Source organism: Xenopus laevis, chromosome 3L (genome assembly GCF_017654675.1).
Source record: "Xenopus laevis strain J_2021 chromosome 3L, Xenopus_laevis_v10.1, whole genome shotgun sequence".
Taxonomy (NCBI): domain Eukaryota; kingdom Metazoa; phylum Chordata; class Amphibia; order Anura; family Pipidae; genus Xenopus; species Xenopus laevis.
The window spans coordinates 59,778,560-59,799,076 of NC_054375.1; the positions used below are offsets into that span (position 1 = coordinate 59,778,560).

The 20,517-nt window shown below is 40.9% G+C and overlaps 1 protein-coding gene across 1 annotated transcript in view; it reads left to right on the forward strand.

The window, feature by feature from the left end:
- Positions 1-237: 237 nt before the first annotated feature.
- Positions 238-20,517, forward strand: part of acss3.L (acyl-CoA synthetase short chain family member 3 L homeolog) — a 65,803-nt gene continuing 45,523 nt past the window's right edge. Inside the window, exons 1-2 of the mRNA XM_018252368.2 lie at positions 238-377; positions 8,598-9,160. Of these exons, the coding sequence (XP_018107857.1) occupies positions 8,775-9,160 (386 nt within the window). The 5' untranslated portion in view covers positions 238-377; positions 8,598-8,774. The remainder of the gene's footprint in view (positions 378-8,597; positions 9,161-20,517) is intronic.

The following is a 20,517-nucleotide window of genomic DNA, read 5'->3' on the forward strand; positions in this document are numbered from 1 at the left end:
AAAAAAAAAATCATACAGCTACTGCATTCAAATCATAATTACAGCTGCTCTTCCACATTATTTTCACTTCACATGCTCCTGTTTTCTTAACAAATATTTACTCAGTCTTCATTTCCCTGTAAAGTAGGAGAGAGACTGTATAAACACAAGTAACACAAAGCTCATATTAAAAATGCAAACACCTCCCTCTCTACCAGGTACTATAAGAGACAGCAGCCTAGTGAGCAGAGGCCTCTTCTCGTATCTAACCAGTTAAACTATCAATCTCCAGCCTCTCCCCCTTGCCGCTCCCAATGGCAATCAGTCTAGGGGAGTGACTGTTTAAGAAAGGAGACCTCACCATTTAGCTGCTTGGTTCTTCTGCAGATTCACTTCTGGTATGTTTTGTTTCATTTTACTGTTGTAGGAAAACAGAGAGATACAATTAGACACTGTTACAGCTGATATTTGTGTGTGTGTGTGGGGGGGGGTGCTTACTACTTTCTGTTCTGGCAAAAAAAGCCTCAGGGTTAGTGAAAAAATGTATATTTTTGTTTCTGTTCTTTCTGTTAACTCATTTGTTTAATAGCAATCATGTTTTCATAAGTTTCAGAAACATAACAATATCTGTGATTCACTATTATGTTTGATCACTTAGTTCATTACAGTATAACCCCAAGCATTAAAGAGAACATAAACCTTAAAATGTCATCATTGCAGTCCTCAACTCTCCAATGAAGCTAAAACTAAACTTAATTACAGATGCAACACTGCTTTCCAATGAGCTATCTTTCTTGACAATATTGCACAGCATTCGACCTGCAGAAGGCCACGTATAGTAGTGTATAGGAGTTTGAAAATATATTTTTAACTGCTCCATTGATGACCTCATGAACACAGAGTTGGATGTACACACAGCTGGTTCTCATTTAGAGCCTTCTTGCATTCAGTTTCTGGAATGCTGGGGAAAAGTTTTACCAGGTAGTGTTAATTTAAGCCTTCAATGTTGATGTTGATGGACTATAGCTCCCTGCATGGCCACTAATATGCCAGTATTTGGATGAAGCAGCCCTATTATGTAAGGTTTGAATAATCCCCAAAGAGGGGTTCGCCTCCCCCTCTGGAGCTGAAATTATTACTAGCTCTATGCACAGGGTAACCTTTCTTATGCAAAATAGTATTGCAGCTGCCAAGAAATATATCCAGAGTTTCTACAAATATAAAAAATAGTATCCCTTTTACATAGCTGTTTTCTACCTCTGATGTAAACTTCAGTGGCAGCAAAAATGGTAACCAGAACATGGAGTGGCTTAATGCTATTTGCCATGTATTTTACCTCTCTGAAAATGTGGTATCAAAACTCCTAAAACTGCCTGATGCAATCTATGTGTGAATTATGTGAAAAACAATTAGTTATGTGGTTTTCATAGAGTGACTTGAATGCATGTAAAGCACTCTTAAGCCCCTGTCCTTTCATTGCCTGCATCAGGGAATATGACAATTATTGTGGTTGCCAATTCAAGCAACTATCTTGCAATTGCATAGTTGTCTGAGCTAGAAAAGTTGGTCCACATTTAATGGTAAATAACATACAGTAAAAACAAGCGAAAAAGAAAATAAAGAGGAGGGAGAAGCTTAAAAATTGGTAACCATTTGACATAGAGTTGCTGGTTGCTAATAACTACTAAACTTCAGCAGCCATGCACCCTAATGGTATGAATACACATTGGTACCCTGCCCCCTGGTCAGCCCACTTTGCACATGTTTTCCTGGATAGCCAAGATAACTGGTCTAATGTTGCATAGGGCTGTTGGCTTTAAGAAGGGATACAGAAGCTAGATGATCTAGTACTGGCTGATGGGATCCTTGCTTACTGCCATCATGCTGACCACAATGCCTAATGTCACTACAACTACTCCTTGGTGATGCTTTGTCCAATGTTTCTCACCCTGCCTGTTGGTATTAAAGTAACTTCTTAGAATATTTCTAACTAATTCCTTTTTAGAGCAGGTTTTCTAAATTCAATCACCACCATCACGATGAGTAGGGATTGGCAACACATGGCTAGGTAACCAAAGAGACTATCCATATGTGCCCTATGGGGTATTTAATAACAAGTGTACAATCTACTCCAGGTCCAGCAACCCATAACAGCTAAATCAGCAGGTAGAATATGTTGGTCTTCTGTTTGAAACTAAACCACTGATTGGTTGCAGTGGGAAGATGGACCTAATGCCCGTTGCTTGTTATAACATTACTTATCTAGCTTTATATGGCCAGAGGAGCCACCTATCCCTCTATCCCGTTATCTGTCAAAACTTCTCTAAAGGTGGCCATACCCGTTACAAGTAGGGATGTAGCGAACGTCGGAAAAAAAGTTCGCGAACATATTCGCGAACTTGCGCAAAAATGCGAGCGGTTCGCGAACGGTTCGCGAACCCCATAGACTTCAATGGGAAGGCGAACTTTAACATCTAGAAAAGACATTTCTGGCCAGAAAAATGATTTTAAAGTTGTTTAAAGGGTGCAACGACCTGGACAGTGGCATGCCAGAGGGGGATCAAGGGCAAAAATGTATCTGAAAAATCTGCCTGTGTGTGCTTGGAAGAGATAGTGTAGGGGGAGAGCTGTTAGTGATTTCAGGGACAGATGATAGTAAGCTTGCTGGCTAGTAATCTGCTTGATACTGCTCTGTATTGGAGGGACAGAAGTCTGCAGGGATTTGAGGGACATTTTAGCTTAGGTAGCTTTGCTGGCTAGTAATCTACTGTTCTCTTTAAACAACTGCCATACGTTGACCTTGTAGGCATTGTTTGCCCAGTTTTTTTGGACGCAGCCACTGAAGCACAGTTGCCAGAAAAAATATGCCATATAAATGCTGAAAATAGTAATTTTTCGCCATACGTTGACCTTGTAGACATTGTTTGCCCAGTTTTTTTGGACGCAGCCACTGAAGCACAGTTGCCAGAAAAATTATGCCATATAAATGCTGAAAATATAAATTTTTTTGGTTGCAGCCACTGAAGCACAGAGGCCAGAAAAATTATGCCATATAAATGCAGAAAATATGCATTTTTTTGGTCGCAGCCACTGAAGCACAGTTGCCAGAAAAATTATGCCATATAAATGCTGAAAATATAAATTTTTTGCCATACGTTGACCTTGTAGACATTGTTTGCCCAGTTTTTTTGGTTGCAGCCACTGAAGCACAGAGGCCAGAAAAAATTAAACCAGTAGGGTTTGCACCCTAGTTTGTAACGGTGGCGGAGGGAGGAGGAGGACGCTAAAGGACAGCTGTGTGTGGAGTCATGAGGCTTGAAGAGAAGGACAGCTGCATAGAAGTCAGAACAAGTCTTCCGGCGTGCAGTAACCCTCCGAGATCCACCCCTCATTCATTTTAATAAAGGTCAGGTAATCGACACTTTTGTGACCTAGGCGAGTTCTCTTCTCAGTTACAATCCCTCCTGCTGCACTGAAGGTCCTTTCTGAGAGCACACTTGAGGCTGGGCAAGACAAGAGGTTCATGGCAAATTGTGACAGCTCTGGCCACAGATCAAGCCTGCGCACCCAGTAGTCCAGGGGTTCATCGCTCCTCAGAGTGTCGATATCTGCAGTTAATGCCAGGTAGTCCGCTACCTGCCGGTCGAGGCGTTCTTTGAGGGTGGATCCAGAAGGGTTGTGGCGCTGCCTTGGACAGAAAAACATTTGCATGTCTGACGTTACAGACTGGCCAAAGGGCTTTGTCCTTGCAGGTGTGCTCGTGGCAGGATTACTGGCACCTCTGCCCCTGGAATGTTGATGAGTTCCTGAAGTGACATCACCCTTAAAAGCATTGTACAACATGTTTTGCAGGCTGGTTTGTAAATGCCGCATCTTTTCGGACTTGTGGTATGTTGGTAACATTTCTGACACTTTATGCTTGTACCGAGGGTCTAGTAGCGTTGCGACCCAGTACAGGTCCTTCTCCTTAAGCCTCTTGATACGGGGGTCCTTCAACAGGCATGACAGCATGAAAGACCCCATTCTCACAAGGTTGGATGCAGAGCTATCCATCTCCGCTTCCTCATTATCAAGGACTGCATCATCCACGGTCTCCTCCCCCCAGCCACGTACAAGACCAGGGGTCCCCAAAAGGTCACCACTAGCCCCCTGGGAAGCCTGCTCCTGTTGGTCCTCCTCCTCCTCCTCCACAAAGCCACCTTCCTCCTCTGACTCCACTTCTGGCACCTCTCCCTGCGTTGCAGCAGGTGCCTGGGTTCGTTCTGGTGATTCCGACCAGAAATCGTGCGCTTCCAGCTCCTCGTCACGCTGGTCTACAGCCTCATCTGTCACTCGTCGCACGGCACGCTCCAGGAAGAAAGCGAAGGGTATTAGGTCGCTGATGGTGCCTTCGGTGCGACTGACCATATTTGTCACCTCTTCAAAAGGTCGCATGAGCCTGCAGGCATCGCGCATAAGCACCCAGTAACGGGGGAAAAAAATCCCCAGCTGTGCAGATCCAGTCCTACCACCCAGTTCAAAAAGGTACTCGTTGACGGCCCTTTGTTGTTGCAGCAGACGTTCCAACATAAGGAGCGTTGAATTCCAGCGAGTCTGGCTGTCAGAAATCAAACGCCTGACTGGCATGTTGTAGCGCTGCTGAATGTCAGCAAGGCGTGCCATGGCTGTGTAGGAACGTCTGAAATGGGCCGACACCTTTCTGGACTGGGTGAGAACGTCCTGGAATCCTGGGTACTTGGAGACAAAACGTTGGACTATTAAATTTAACACATGTGCCATGCAGGGCACATGTGTTAAATTGCCTAGTCTCAACGCTGCCAACAGATTGCTTCCATTGTCACACACCACTTTTCCGATCTGCAGTTGGTGTGGGGTCAGCCACCGATCGGCCTGTGACTGCAGAGATGACAGGAGTACAGATCCGGTATGGTTTTTGCTTTCCAGGCACGTCATCCCCAAGACAGCGTGACAACGGCGTACCTGGCACGTCGAATAGCCTAGGGGGAGCTGGGGGTGCACAGGTGTGGAGGAGGAGAAGGAGGACCCAGCAGCAGAGTAAGAAGAAGAAGAAGACGAGGTAGAGAGCGATGGAGGAGTAGAGGTGGTGGCAGAACCGCGTGCAATCCGTGGCGGTGACACCAACTCCACTGTTGTTGTTGAGCTACCCATTCCCTGCTTCCCAGCCATTACCAAGTTCACCCAGTGGGCAGTGTAGGTGACATACCTGCCCTGACCATGCTTGGAGGACCATGCGTCAGTAGTCATATGGACCTTTGGCCCAACACTAAGTGACAGAGATGCGGTAACTTGGCTCTGCACATGTTGGTACAGGTGTGGTATTCCCTTTTTAGAAAAAAAATTGCGGCTGGGTACCTTCCACTGCGGTGTCCCAATTGCTACAAATTTGCGGAAGGCCTCAGAGTCCACCAGCTGGTATGGTAAAAGCTGGCGGGCTAAGAGTGCAGACAAGCCAGCTGTCAGACGCCGGGCAAGGGGGTGACAGTCAGACATTGGCTTCTTACGCTCAAACATGGCCTTCACAGAAACTTGGCTGGTGGCAGATGACTCGGAATGGGAACAGGTGGTCAAGGTGGAAGGCGGAGTGGAGGGTGGTTCAGACGGGTCAAGGAGAGCAGAGGTAGAGCAGTAAGATGCTGGACCAGAAGGAGTGTGGCTTTTAGTTTGCCTGTTGCCTTTGAGGTGTTGCTCCCAAAGTGCTTTGTGCTTGCCGCTCATGTGCCTTCGCATAGAAGTTGTACCTATGTGGCTGTTGGGCTTACCAAGGCTCAGTTTCTGACTGCACTCATTGCAAATTACAATGCTTTTGTCAGAGGCACACACATTAAAAAAATCCCACACTGCTGACTTTTTGGAAGTGTGCGATCTGGCGGTAACAGTAGAAGTTGGCGGAGTTGGCGGTATTGGCGGCAATGGCGGGTGCGTTGGCCGGCTGAACACAGGTGCCGATACATGTTGTTGCCCTGCTGATCCCTGCGGGCTGTCCTCCCTGCTTCTTCTAAGTCTTATTCTCCTACTGCCTCTCTGACTCTCCGTCTCTCCATCTGAACTACCCTCCTCTTGCTCTCTTCTACTAGGCACCCACAAAACATCAATCTCCTCATCATCATTCTCCTCAGATGCATCAATTTCTTCTGACACATCACAGAAGGAAGCAGCAGCGGGGACCTCCTCCTCATCACTCATTATGTCCATCTCTATCGTGTTCTCTGCCAGAATTAAATCTGGTGTAAGGTCCTCATCTCCTTCATCTTCTTCTGGCAATAATGGTTGCGCATTACTCAGTTCAAGAAACTCATTGGAAAATAACTCCTCTGACCCCAGTGAAGAAGGGGCACCGGTGGTGGAGGAAGTGTTACGTGGGGTGGCCATAGCAGTGGAGGATGAGGAGGATGTTGTGGTAAAGTTAGAAACGGTAGAGGATGGGGTGTGCTGTGTAAGCCAGTCAACTACCTCTTCAGCATTTTGGGAGTTCAGGGTCATTGGCTTTTTAAAACTGGGAAATTTGCTAGGGCCACAGGATTGCATAGCAGCACGGCCCCTAGCACGGCCTCTGCGTGGCGGCCTGCCTTTGCCTGGCATTATTTTTAAAAAAACAACAACAACAACAAAAACTCAGTTGGTTTTTCTGGAAACGATAATACACACAGCTAGATGGCGGGTTGAAGAAAACACTGTGCAAATAATGCCTACAAAGTCAACGTATACACTACTACAGCGGTGGATACGGATTACGTAAAATATATGAATGCTGCTTGAAAAAAAGTAACTCAAGTGGTTTTTCTAGAGACGATAATATTATCAATATTTAGACAAAATGTGAACAAGGTCACACAGCTCGATGGCGGGTTGAAGAAAACAGTGTGCAAATAATGCCTACAAGGTCAACGTATACACTACTACAGCGGTGGATACGGATTACGTAAAATATATGAATGCTGCTTGAAAAAAGTGACTCCGGTGTTTTTTCTGGAGACGGTAATATTATGGATATTTAGACAGAATGGGAACAAGGTCACACAGCTCGATGGCGGGTTGAAGAAAACAGTGTGCAAATAATGCCTACAAGGCCAACGTATACACTACTACAGCGGTGGATACGGATTACGTAAAATATATGAATGCTGCTTGAAAAAAGTGACTCCGGTGTTTTTTCTGGAGACGGTAATATTATGGATATTTAGACAGAATGGGAACAAGGTCACACAGCTCGATGGCGGGTTGAAGAAAACAGTGTGCAAATAATGCCTACAAGGCCAACGTATACACTACTACAGCGGTGGATACGGATTACGTAAAATATATGAATGCTGCTTGAAAAAAGTGACTCCGGTGTTTTTTCTGGAGACGGTAATATTATGGATATTTAGACAGAATGGGAACAAGGTCACACAGCTCGATGGCGGGTTGAAGAAAACAGTGTGCAAATAATGCCTACAAGGCCAACGTATACACTACTACAGCGGTGGATACGGATTACGTAAAATATATTATGGCTGCTTGAAAAAAGTGACTCCGGTGTTTTTTCTGGAGACGGTAATATTATGGATATTTAGACAGAATGTGAACAAGGTCACACAGCTCGATGGCGGGTTGAAGAAAACAGTGTGCAAATAATGCCTACAGGGCAAATAATGCCTAAAAGGTCAACTTATACACTACTACAGCGGTAGTAAAATAAAAAAAAGTAAAATAAAAAAAAAATGAATATTAAAAAAAAAAATTAAAGTTGGTGCTGCTGAACTACTAGGAGCAGCAGATTAGCACACCAGTCCCACTCCCCAACACTGCTAGACTAATAGCACTGGGCTCTTATAGTAGTAGTAGTAGTAGTAGTAGTAAAACAACAAAAAAATAAATAAAAGCAGTCCTTACAAGGACTACTGTTATTGCAGCAGTCAGCAGATGAGATCAGAAGCAGGACAGCTGCCCACTGCAGCTACATACAGAGCACTGCAGTAGAAGGTAGATTACTAGCCAGCAAAGCTACCTAAGCTTAAATGTCCCTCAAACCCCTGCAGACTTCTGTCCCTCCAATAACAGAGCAGTATCAAAACGATTACTAGCCAGCAAACTTTCAACTGTCCCTGAAATCACTAACAGGCAGCAGCTCTCTCCCTACACTATCTCTTCAGCACACACAGGCAGAGTGAAAAAACGCTGCAGGGCTTCGGTTTTTATAGGGAAGGGGAGTGGTCCAGGGGAGAGCTTCCTGATTGGCTGCCATGTACCTGCTGGTCTGGGGTGAGAGGGCAAAAAAAAGCGCCAACAATGGCGAACCCAAAATGGCGAACGTCGCGCGACGTTCGCGAACTTCCGGCGAGCGCGAACACCCGATGTTCGCGCGAACAAGTTCGCCGGCGAACAGTTCGCGACATCTCTAGTTACAAGTATAATCTTTCCTGCAACTATTGTTAAAGGGGTGGTTCACCTTCAAGTTAACTTTTAGTATGTTCTAGAATTGACAATTCCAACTTTAATTGGTCTTCATTAAGTAAGGACATAGATGTCTATGGGTTTCAGGTGGTAAATGAACAACTAGTATTAAACCCTCCTGTGTTAATGCACTGTGTACAAACTTTTTTTTTTCTCCCAAACAGCTCAGAACTTTTGCCGTTACTGCAAAGAATGCACTAAGTTCTTATGGTAACACTGAAAGCCTGTTGGTGAGTGTGTAGTTTTCAAGAGGAATCGAGAATACTGTTGTTTTTCTGCCATCTCATCTGCTTCACGCACAGACTTTGCAATCGCTGATAGGAAGACAGTTGGAATATAAAATGTTGATAACATGGTTCTCAAAACAGGCTTCCAAAAGCAAAGAAATTAAAAGCAGCATCCTTAGTTTATCTGGACTCTCTTCTGTAACAAGGTCATGTAATAACCTCCATGGCAGCTTCATGCCCTGGGAAACCTGGAAAAGATCAGTCACCTCTTCATGTACTACAAGGACTACACTGAAAATAGCTCCCTGTTATTCCCAGTACCTAAGCACCCACAAGTATTCCACTTTACGTGAAAATTGTTTTCCTGCCAATTATGACCACGTGTTTGAGTCTTCGGTACAACAGCCTGAAAGGGTTTGGGGAGAAGCATCTGAAAAGATTTCATGGTTTAAACCATGGTCTAAAATAATGGACAACTCTAATCCACCATTCACAAAATGGTAAGTCTTTGAAAGAATCATTAAAAATTAAAATCATTTTTAATGCATAGCTCAAAAGATGGGGCCCTGCTATATATTCAACTGAATTATTTTTTATCAAATGGTGCAATCCTATAGGTACTGAAACTGTTCTGGGAGTGGCATCATGCAACCGCTAGTATCCTTCTCTCCAAACAATATACAGTTTGCAAGCTGTACCCATTGACCAACATCTTACCATGGTAGGGGGAATTTTCTTTTTAGAATAAGCTAGAATGCGACTCCATTTTCATTGTTAGACCTTGACAGGAGGAATGTCTCGAGAGGGCATGTTGAAGGCAAGATTACGTAAGATTAAGTGTAAAAATGTTGTTCTGGATATTTTGCAACTATGTCTAAATTGCTTATGCAAGAATGTTTTCCTATATCTGTGTTTTCCTAAACCAAAACAACCGAAAAATCTGATTATTTATGTAGGCAGAATTTACTGAAAGCTTCCTATATAGCAGTTTCCTACATTGTATGTGTATTCATTATTCAATTTCTGAATTATAATTTATTAAGCATTATGACCAGCTACTAAGCACAAGATACCTTTATTGTGGTTCTCTTTTCCAGCAGAAGTTGCTTTGCCAGTCATTCTAATACTAGTGGCTTATCTGATGTCAAGGTAGCTTTTACTGTTTAATATTACTCAATTGTATATGGAGAGATTTTTAGAGATTTTTCCTGTCTTGCTCTGTTTTGACTGGAGCAGTAAGCTAAGGCCAAACCCTTATACTTTCCATCTATTGCTGTCTATGTTCAAGCTCTTGTCATTGGATTCTCGCCTGAAAGAGAGCATGGTCCAGTGTATCATCTCAGGCCTCTAATAGCACCAGATACCATAATAGATTTTGGTGCACACCAGTGGTTGAAGCCTGCGGGACCCATGTTTTAGGTCGACAATTGCACAAAATATTTTGGCAGGTGCGGGCCAAGCTCTTCCTTCTGCCCTTGCTGCCCTCCCCATCTGTGACCGAACAGTGCCCGCTTCTGTCGCCATTTGCATCTATTTATTGATGCTCAATGCCCCGCCCCCTCCATGGCATCAGAGACGGGGCTGGTCAGGCGGGTAAATAAATGCGGAAGTGCTGGTATGTTTGGGTGCAGGTCCTAACCAGCCAGGTTAGAGTCAGGTGCTGGTCAAGAATTTCACTAAGCAAAGTTCACTTTGTTGCTAAATTAAATTGTACACAAAGCTTCAGTTTGTTCATTAAAGAAATTTCCCCTTGCTAACAAGGACCAATCTGGTTAAACAAGCCTGAAAGCTATTTGCAGACATTTCTGTTATGTTAAATTAATAAGAAATTAGACGCTACCTGTTTAAACAATGTGATAGCAATCAGGAGATAAAGTTAATTAATAAAGGCATTTCTCACAAAGCCGATAAATAAAAAAAAAAAATGTATTTCAGATCACTGTTTTCCAAGGTAGCCCCAGAACAAGTTATGCTTTTCTTAAAGGGTAGATGAAAAATACAAATATATATTTTGTTATATTAGAGCGTATGACAGGCCCCTTTTTAACTATAATCCTACAGACCACAAAATAGCTGGCTGTAGAATACTGTTTCTGTATAGGAAAGCCCTAGAGCTGTAAATGCAGGGGCTGCATGACAAGGGATCTGAATGACCAGCAGCCATTGGGGTCAGGAAGGAATTTTTTCCCTGAGGCATAATTGATACTGTCTTCAGGCTGTTTTTTTTTTTTATATGATCATGTATTTTAAGTTTTATTTGTCACAGCAGTTGAAGGACCTTTTCAGAGGACTGGTAAATTTAGAGGAGGGAGAAAGCAGGTTCTCTCCTGTGACTGCGTGGTAGATTGATTGATACCGATGCTACTACTGCTTGTACTCGGTGACAGCCTGCTTGTATTTCCTATCATAGAGACACTGCAGATTCAGGATTGAACTTCTCTCATGGTGGGAGATGCAGCTCCTTCTGGAAGCAGATTTTGGGCCCATCCTCTCTGTAGGTAGAGCAGCCTAATAGTGGTAGATATAATTCTGATCTCAAGTCTTCACTGCTGATCTCAAGTCTTCACTGAGGAAAGGCAGAACATAGTAGCGATTTCTTATGGAATTCTGCCTTTAGAGTATAGCTTTGGGTGAGGCTGGCATGGTCCTGTTTATTTTATAAAATGTGAAGAAATGCTGTGGCCATGTTACCCAATATCAGTCTACTAGTAAATTAATCCATGTTGGTAGCAAAACAATCCAAGTGGGTTATTTTGATATTTTTTTTTTTTTAGTAGCCTCAATATTTACAAATTACAGAAAACTCATTTTCTGAAAACCCCCCTGATCCCAAGCATTCTGGATAATAATTCAAAAAGTTAATCTACAAACTCAAGGTTAGCATAGCGCTGGCCACATGTGTCACTCTTCCCAGTAGTAAATCAGCCAACGAATGCAGGTGCACACCTGACGAAGGGGTATGCCCCCGAAATGTTGTAACCTTTTTGGCTTGACATTAAACACGGGTAGTAACCCCTAAGCAGAATACGTGTGCTGGAGTACTTCGTTTTGCACTCTTCCCAGTAGCACATCACAGTAGCGGAACTACCGGGGGAGTAGGGGGTGCGAGCAGGCCAGGGCCCGCACCCCCTCAGGGCCCCCCGGCAGCCCGTTCGCCACTGAAAATGCGGGCCGTACGGAGGGGGGCGGGGCCCGGCTGCGCGTCACGCACCAGGGCCCGCCCCCTCTAGTTACGCTACTGGCACATCATTTAAATTGTATGCACATTAGCAGCTCACTGAACTTTGGTCTGACTGTTGAGCCAGAATACATTCAGAAATTAGTTAAAATAGTATTTCAGTGGCATATTGCATAATGTCCAGAGCAGCCAGGTGGAGGCCTATTTATTAGATTTAAATTTTTGTAGTGTTATAGGTTTTTTTTTAACCTCAACTACACTCACATTTTAAAAAACACAAATGTCTACTTACTTATAAAAAAGTCAAAATATAAAAATCATGAATGAATAAAAATACAGAACTAATACAAATAAGAATTTTTGTAAGAATTTTCATGCAATTTAAAAATGATAAAAAGCCCAAACCTCTAAAAAGGCATCTCCCACTGACTGCTACATGACCTCGCCAGCTTTTAGATGAAGAAGTTTTGAAATTTTTTTTATTTGTGGTTATCTCGCTTCTTGTTCAACTCACTAATTTGGAAGTTTTCAGCACATATCTGGTTGCTAGGGTCTAAATTATCCTAGCAGCCAGGCAGTGCTTTGAATGAGAGATGTGAACAGGAAAGAGCCTGAATATAAAAAGTAATAAAATGTAACAATAACCATAGTTTTGGTAGCTGGGGTCAGTGACCCCCATTTGAAAGCTGGAAAGAGTCAGAAGAAGAAGGCAAATGTAACTGTACTTTGTATTTATTATTGTATTGACCCCTGTTTGTTCTATAAACTAATTTATTGTAGTGCCTCCCCAACCCCTTGTCAAAGCTGCCAGCTTTCTGAAATATTTTCTTAAGACAATTACCTAATAATTCTTCTTCCTAGCCAATATTGTTATTGAAACCTTATAATGCTACAGTGTTTTAAATTGTCTTTAACACACACATACTGTAGCTTTTTGGTATCCTTCATGAGCCTAGGGTTGCCTTGCCACCTTTACCAGAAAAAATACTTTCCTGTCTTGTGTTTCTTAACTATGAATAGCACTGATATCAAGTTTTTACCTGCTTTGCTGGTAAAGTACATGGCAAGTGGCAACATTAGCTCTTATGAATTAGAAACATGCGGAGCTTCTCACTTATTTTATTCACAGCAAATATTCATGTCAATACATTTCAAAAACACACCACAGTGTAGTGTCTCCCCCCCAGTCTGCCTACCTTGTGTTAGCTACTCCCTCCTGACGCATTTCACGCTATTGGATGCTGCATCAGAGGAGGTGTGGCTAGTACTGGTCATGTTCCTTAAATACCCATGGGCTTGTTTTATACAGGTTACAGGGCTGGCTATATAGCTATCTTTATTAACAATCATTGCCTAGTTAGTAACATATTCAATTCCATTCCATGCTAGATCAGCTATAATCCTCCACCTCTATAATCCTCCATAATGAAATTTAAAAATTGCCTATCCCGGGGATAGGGAACATGACCATAATGCAATGTTTCTATTTTAGACCTTATAATTAAACAAATCTTAGCTCAGCCTATGTGCTGGGGCGCCCTGTCTCATATTATAAAGTCATTATCTATTGTGAGCTATCAACACTTATGCACTATATAAAAATCATGAATGGGCCAAGTTACCACCCTCAGTACTTGAGGCCAAAGAAAAAAGGCCACACCCATATCTGTGAGGCTTATTTTTCAAGAGAGATTGCTAATTAAAGCTGAGTGTGAGTGTTAGAGAGTTCACGTGTTTGTGCATGCATGCATATATGAGGGCGACTGTGCAAAGACTTGAGAACATACCATAATGTAAAAATATAGGATAAGAATTTCTGTGCAAGATGACTCAAGCAACAATGCTGCAGCGCTAAACATTTATATAAAGAAGGTATATTTTGACTATCACTGATCACAAGGAACTCTGAATGTGTACACTATAGAGCAATGTGCTGTGAATGAATTCACAGAGATACATTGAGGTAAATGAACCCTATTTATATCTAAGCCTAATCTTCCAGTTATTGCCTCAATAAAAATACAATAATGAATGAGATTCTGGCTTTTTGAGTCCAAAGAACATTTTTTTTTCTTTGCATATGTGTATGATTAGCTGTTGTTTTACTAAACTTCGGGGATTAGCTATAGACTTTCCACAGAATATCTTTATATGATAATGGTTAATATGTTGTTATTAGAGCTGTGTCCAATAATGATGCCTCAGCTGGCACTGTATAAGGGGGGAAAATTTATCCCTCCTGAATTTAGTGCAGAAAGTGCTTATCTGCAAGACTATGGTTAAGGGAGTGATAGCAAATACAGTGGTCAGGTACAGTGGCTATCTTCTTCAGACTCAAAGGGGTTACTTATTAAGAATGACAATAGAGTTCACCAGAGGGGGACTCCCCAGCACTTTATTGTATAGGAGTATATGGTTGTGTAGGGAACATGTTATGTCCCTAATGAAATAACAAAATTTACTTTGTTTTTACCCGGTGATATGTATGTTCCTGAAAATTTTATAAATAGTAGTCATCTGTTTCAGTCACAAATGACTATACTGGATGACCTAGTTACTGGCAGGTATAGACACTATCTCACTGTTGGTTTTTAGAAGATATTTATGTTACAATGAGATTGCAGTTATGAGATGTATTATCCAGAAGTTTATCTAAAAAAGCTCCTAAACACAGCATTTCCCAGAGGGTCATTCAGTCATTTTTTTTGACAATACAGAAATACTCTGCCTCTAGTACATTCACCCAAGTATTCTACATTACAGATCCCATAGATGTACTGTAAAAAAAGGACAGTAACAGTTTAATACAAAGAAATGGTTAATTGGAGATAAACACTGCTGTGATCTTTCCCTTGCTTTGCAAAATAACTTTTTTTTACATCCGTGCCAGAGGTTTTGCACTTAGGGAATCAGATAAAGGTCACAATGATTTGCATTCCAAAGCCTGAGGATGGCATTCTCAACTGGAACTATACAGGTTGCCTTTAGCTATTTGGCCTATAGCTGAAATGCATTTAATTGATTATTATGGGATGCACTGACACATTTTGCTTCGGGCAAAACTCAAGAATGAATACATTCAGCTGTTCTCGGTTATTTGTGGGAGGATGAATGAATTGGGTTATAGTGCACAATACAGTGTGTTTATTTGGAATTTTTTTCAAATATAGGCAACATACACACACACACACACATAAGAACTACTTCACAAAAACTGCTTCACAAACAGGGTCTTGCAAAAAACTCCAAACTTTTATTTACCAAAACAACATTTGGACCCTTTTAGAGGTCTTTATCAAGATCTTGACCTGTGAGGGTCAAAATATCAATTTGGTAAATAAAGTTTGAAGTTTTTTGCAAGACCCTGTTTGTGCAACAGCTTCCTTGACTGTATCGATATATTCTGTTAGCCTCCGGGCATTTTTCTCTCCACGGTTGGTGGATAAGGTAGCTGACTGATTCTGTGTCTTAATCTGGATAACACTAGGAAAACACTGGTCCCATTCAGGGCTGTATTTCTATATATAGGCAGCCAAGGGTCAATGCCTAGGATGGCAGCTTTATGGGGTGGCCCAATTACACGTTTAAAGTTAAGATTTGCCGAGCATTGATCTAGGCCAGGCCATGGTGATTCTGACCCCTCTACCTGCCTTCTTTATGAGATCCCTGCCGCCTTAAGCTGGCCATACAGGGACTGGCAAAAGCTGCTGAAAGACCGAGTTGTTCCCTCTTCAATATCTGAGCGAAAGCCGGCCAGATGTCCCATCCCATCGGATCGAGGCCGCATCTATTAGTTGATACGGTCCTGCGATCCAACTGCCGTATTGGCTGCATTAATCCACATCAATGTGGGCATATCGGTGAGACATACGGTCCTTTGGCTAAATTACCAAATGAGTGGATCTCTACCTGTATGGCCATCTTGATGTTATTAACATTAAATTATGTAATGTTAATGGTTATTGGAGGCCAGCCAGTTAGTCCAAAATGTGCATAAATATATTTAATTCATTACACAATCTCTGTACAGTGCTTTGCTCTCAAGTAGTGCTATACAAATAACAATATACATACTGTACTTATATACATTATATTTACATCTACTGAGTATGAAAAATAACTTGATGTTGCACATCAAACATGAGTTATCAGTTAATATTGGTTGTCTCCATATAATAAACATGAAGATAATGAATTGTATGGCACTGCCAACCACCTGCTCTCAGCCCAGTTGAACATTTATGGGTGATTTTTAGTGGCGTGTCAGGGTAAGCTTCCTTTTTCAACAGAAACATATTTACGAATGAAGACTGCAGTGCAATTCTCCTGTAATGTTTCAGGCATTGTAGAGAATGCCAAGGTATGCTGAATCAGTTCTGGCGACTCGTATATGCATGTTGTCCAACCGAGGCACTTTCTTTTGGCACCACTACCACCTTTATTTTGGCAGTCACCTGTATTAACTTGACACACACAATCACAATGGCCTTTATAACAGTGCTTAGACTTTCTTTATCTAGATAAAGAAATGATATACTGGTAATGTTCCATTTTTATATACTCCTTTGTTTTATCTCAGAGCTCACAGAAAGCCCTACACAATCTCTATTATTTACAATAATGGGGCACCAGCATTTTTAACACAAAAGACAAGACCATTAACTTTGAGATATTTATAGACAATATCCTATATCTGATAACTTCGAAAAATAAGCCATGGTTTTTCCACTTTTAATAATGCCAATTTTGGCTGATTTATGACCTAATGTTAAAGCAAGTCACAATAAAGCCAAATAATAACTTGCAATATAGTGCAACTGACTAAGTGGGGAAAATGTTACTAAGCAAACATGCAAAATATCACACCAGCTCTAATAGCATAATATATCTATTGTATATTTGGAACAGAAGTAAAATTTACTAGATACAATCTTGAAACACCTCTACATATTTAGCATACAAATCCTTATGAATCTGTCAGTTCTGTATCTAATTCAGAATAGAATGGGAAGCCAGGCTGGAAAAAAGTAATGAGGAAAGGCTTGCGTATCTTTATACATGAAAGAATGAGGTGACACAGCAAGCCTGATGTTTTGATTTAATTAGAATGCAGTAAGATTCAAGGAAGAATAAATGTCATCAAGTGAGCAAGAGTCTAATGTTAATTATTGGTATTTATGGTCAACAACAATTTCAGTGACACGCAGTCCAGTCCAGATCACTTTCTCTATAATAGTTTATAATCTGAATGATAGCACTGTTTCAGTAGAAGCAGCCAGTTATTTGTCTCCAATTTTTTTGGATTCTTTCTTAAAAAACAGACTGGAGGTAGCGCTTATTTTTGGTTTATCCAATGTTTTATTCAGTTAGAAATAATAGAAATATAGTATAATGAGTTTCAGTCAACATGAAGATAGAACAAATATCCAGCAGTATGTTAGAATTATATAAATAAGGATTAATCATAATAAGCAAACAACATTCAGTTATTAGATACAATAAATGTTTGGTTTTATGTTGTAGAATATCTGGCAGCCTATCACACGGAGATCCCTATTGTACTGAGGGATAACTTGGATCAATAAATGATGGCACAAGTTTTGGGCGGTGATAGACCGACTGATGAACCCAAAAGCTCTGTGTAGTTTCTTGGTGCTGTATTCTATTTTGGTTGATACACAGGTTGTTGAAGGTACAGCTAATGTGCAGTAGCATCCTTCGTGCGCAACTGCAGAACTCTACATAAACTGTGTTTTCTTGGAGCCTTGGGTGTGCAGAAAAAGTGCTCAATGTTGGGGAAAGCAATGCAACTTTAAGAAAACATCAAGGAAAACATATCACTGAAAAAACAGAAAAAAACACTGATTACAGAATACCAATAGTAAATAACAAATACACTTTACAGGTATGGGACCTGTTATACAGAATGCTCGGGACCTGGGGTTTTCCAGATAATGGGTATTTCTGTACTATGATTCTTCACATCATATGTCTACAAAACATTATTTATACATAGTGATGGGCGAATTTCTCCCGTTTCGCTTCGCCGAAAAATTCTGCAGCAGTATTCGCGAAACACAAATTTTGACGCTGGAGACAATTCTGGCGCCCATTAAAGTAAGGGAATTTTTGAGGCAATTTCGCGAATTTAAAACACAAAAATTCACAGCAAATTCATGCCTGCCAAATAAATTCGCCCATCACTATTTATACATTAAATCAACCAAATAGGATGGTTTTTCGTCCAGTGAGGATTATTTGTATCTTAGATGGGATCAAGCCAAGGTAGAATTTTATTATTATAGAGAAAAAGGAAATACGTTTGAAAAACTTGTCGTATTTGAATAAAATGGAGTCTATGGGAGTTGCCCTTCGCATAATTTAGACATTTATGGATAATGGGTTTCCAGATAACAGATCCTATACATGTACTTAATTTTAAGATTCCCTCTGCTTTAACTCTATATGATACAACCAAAAATATGACTTTAGCAATCCAAATGCAAAAGCTGCACAAAGTAACACGTTACTACAGGACTCCAAAATTGAGAGCAGATGTTCTGCTGAGCAGCAAGCATTAAGTGTGTGTGTAGATCTGAGCACCAAGCCAAAGGAGCATTCCATGGATTTGAGACGCAGTACTGGGTTTCAGCGGGGATATACTGATACAGTCTAAACTCAGCTTTGCTTCCAGAAATAATGCCCTGAATCCGGAACAGTTTTATCTCTCATACATAGCAAGCAAGACAGTACATGTCCAGGCATGTATGCCAAGAAATAGTTATATTACAGAACAAAAATCACTGCCACTGAATATTTTCTTAAGCCTTAGCGCAGTAGACCAACGATACAATTAAGTCAAAACATAACACTGTCAATGATATGAAATGAATCTACTGAAAACCTGATACAAAAATAGTAAAAAAAAAACTTTTCTAACATTGATAATTGTAATGAAGAGTTAGAAATAAAGCAAAAATGCTAATTGCCTAGTATTCACAGTAAGAAATTACAAAATGGGATCATGTCCAGAATTATAACCGGTAAAGTAACTGGATTATTGTCTGTGCCTTTTTTCAACTCTGGTGACTATTCTATTATTCTATTCTATCTAAGTGTTGTGCTAACAGCTAACAGCTTCCTTATTACCTAATGATGAAATCTGCAGTGGATTTTGCTCAATTTTGCATATTATAGTTGGCTGTGGGCTTCTCCTGTTCATTTGTTTTCAATTCCAGTATTAGAACAGGAACTATAAATAAACCATGAAAGTTTGATATATATAACAATTTAGGCTGTAGAATATCTATTTTTTTTCTTGTGTGATCAAATTAAGCCAAGATGCACTGAGGAAGGCAAAATAACATTTAAAAAAAAGTTTAGAAAGTCTGAACATTTTGACTGCACTTTGGTTTTGCTCTATCCACACCCAAGTTTTCACTGGCCATATGCGCAAAACTAAGTGCAAGTACAATGTGCAATTTCAAGTGCAAGTTGCTGTATTTACCTACAATGCAGCTTATTCCAGCATTATAGTGGCGTTGAGGGGGAGGCCCCTAAATATGAATCGGATGTAAGTCCACAGTGATCACATGGCGTAATTTCCAATGCTTGCCTTCAATTTTGATTCACCAATGGCACCAACCACCAAAAGCTGAGACTACATTGCTAATCAGAGAATAGAGCTTTATAAAGTGTGCTAAGGATAGAATAGATCATTCTGCATTCTAGATCACAAGACTTCTGAGAGGCCATTACATATGCAGCAGATGATAAAAGGAAAAAACTAATTACTGTATATTTTTCATTAAATTATAAGCTATTCACTTATTAGCAGATAAAGCTACATCTCTGACTGAAATCTAACTTCTTCTTTTCTATAAAACTACAAAATATCTTTGTTCCTCTGTTTGAGCTCTTTGAGATGGATTGTTTTAAGATTGTGTTTAACCTGTTTGAAATAATTTAGTGGAGCAGGCACTTTTCATGAACTATTTTTGCACTTGCATGGGAAATCATCAAAGCTACTGGCCTATCTATTGGGTTTATATCTAGAGGGCTTTTCTGGCTCTAGCACCATTCTGATTCTTTAGGCACGGGTTTGCTGCATCCATTGAGATGGGCTGCTGTCAGGGTACCCTTGCCTCAATTGGGGCACTGTGTAATTTGCAAGAGAAGGTGAGACAGAAGAGAAATAGTGACATTAAGTAGACATAAATGCCTGTAATGAATGCCATTTTATTATGCAACAAACTGCCGGTAACTTTGCGCAACTGGTCTTAGTGATCATGAATGAGCCCTCATGTCTGTTTTCAGCAAGTCTTGCTTCCTTCTCAGCACTGTAAAATATTATTGTCCTGTAAAAAACAGACCGGTTGACAAAGTATGCAGAGGTGGTCAATTTCTCGCCCACATAACTGTTATATGGCAACCTGGGACTATACAATGCAGCCTCTAAAAAGCATGTGTGTTGCTGTATGAACATACCTGCTAAATATTCATACATCTTACTTGTTTTTTTTAATCTCTACTTTGTTACATTCAGTATAAGGAGCAGCGCATTCGCTAACTTTGAAAAAAGAAAGGCCTTGTTATCAGTGTTTCATGCAAATCAGCTTGAATGTCTTATAGAGAGGTCAGGCTCAAGAGCAAACCATTTCACTGTAAAGGGTACTTTGC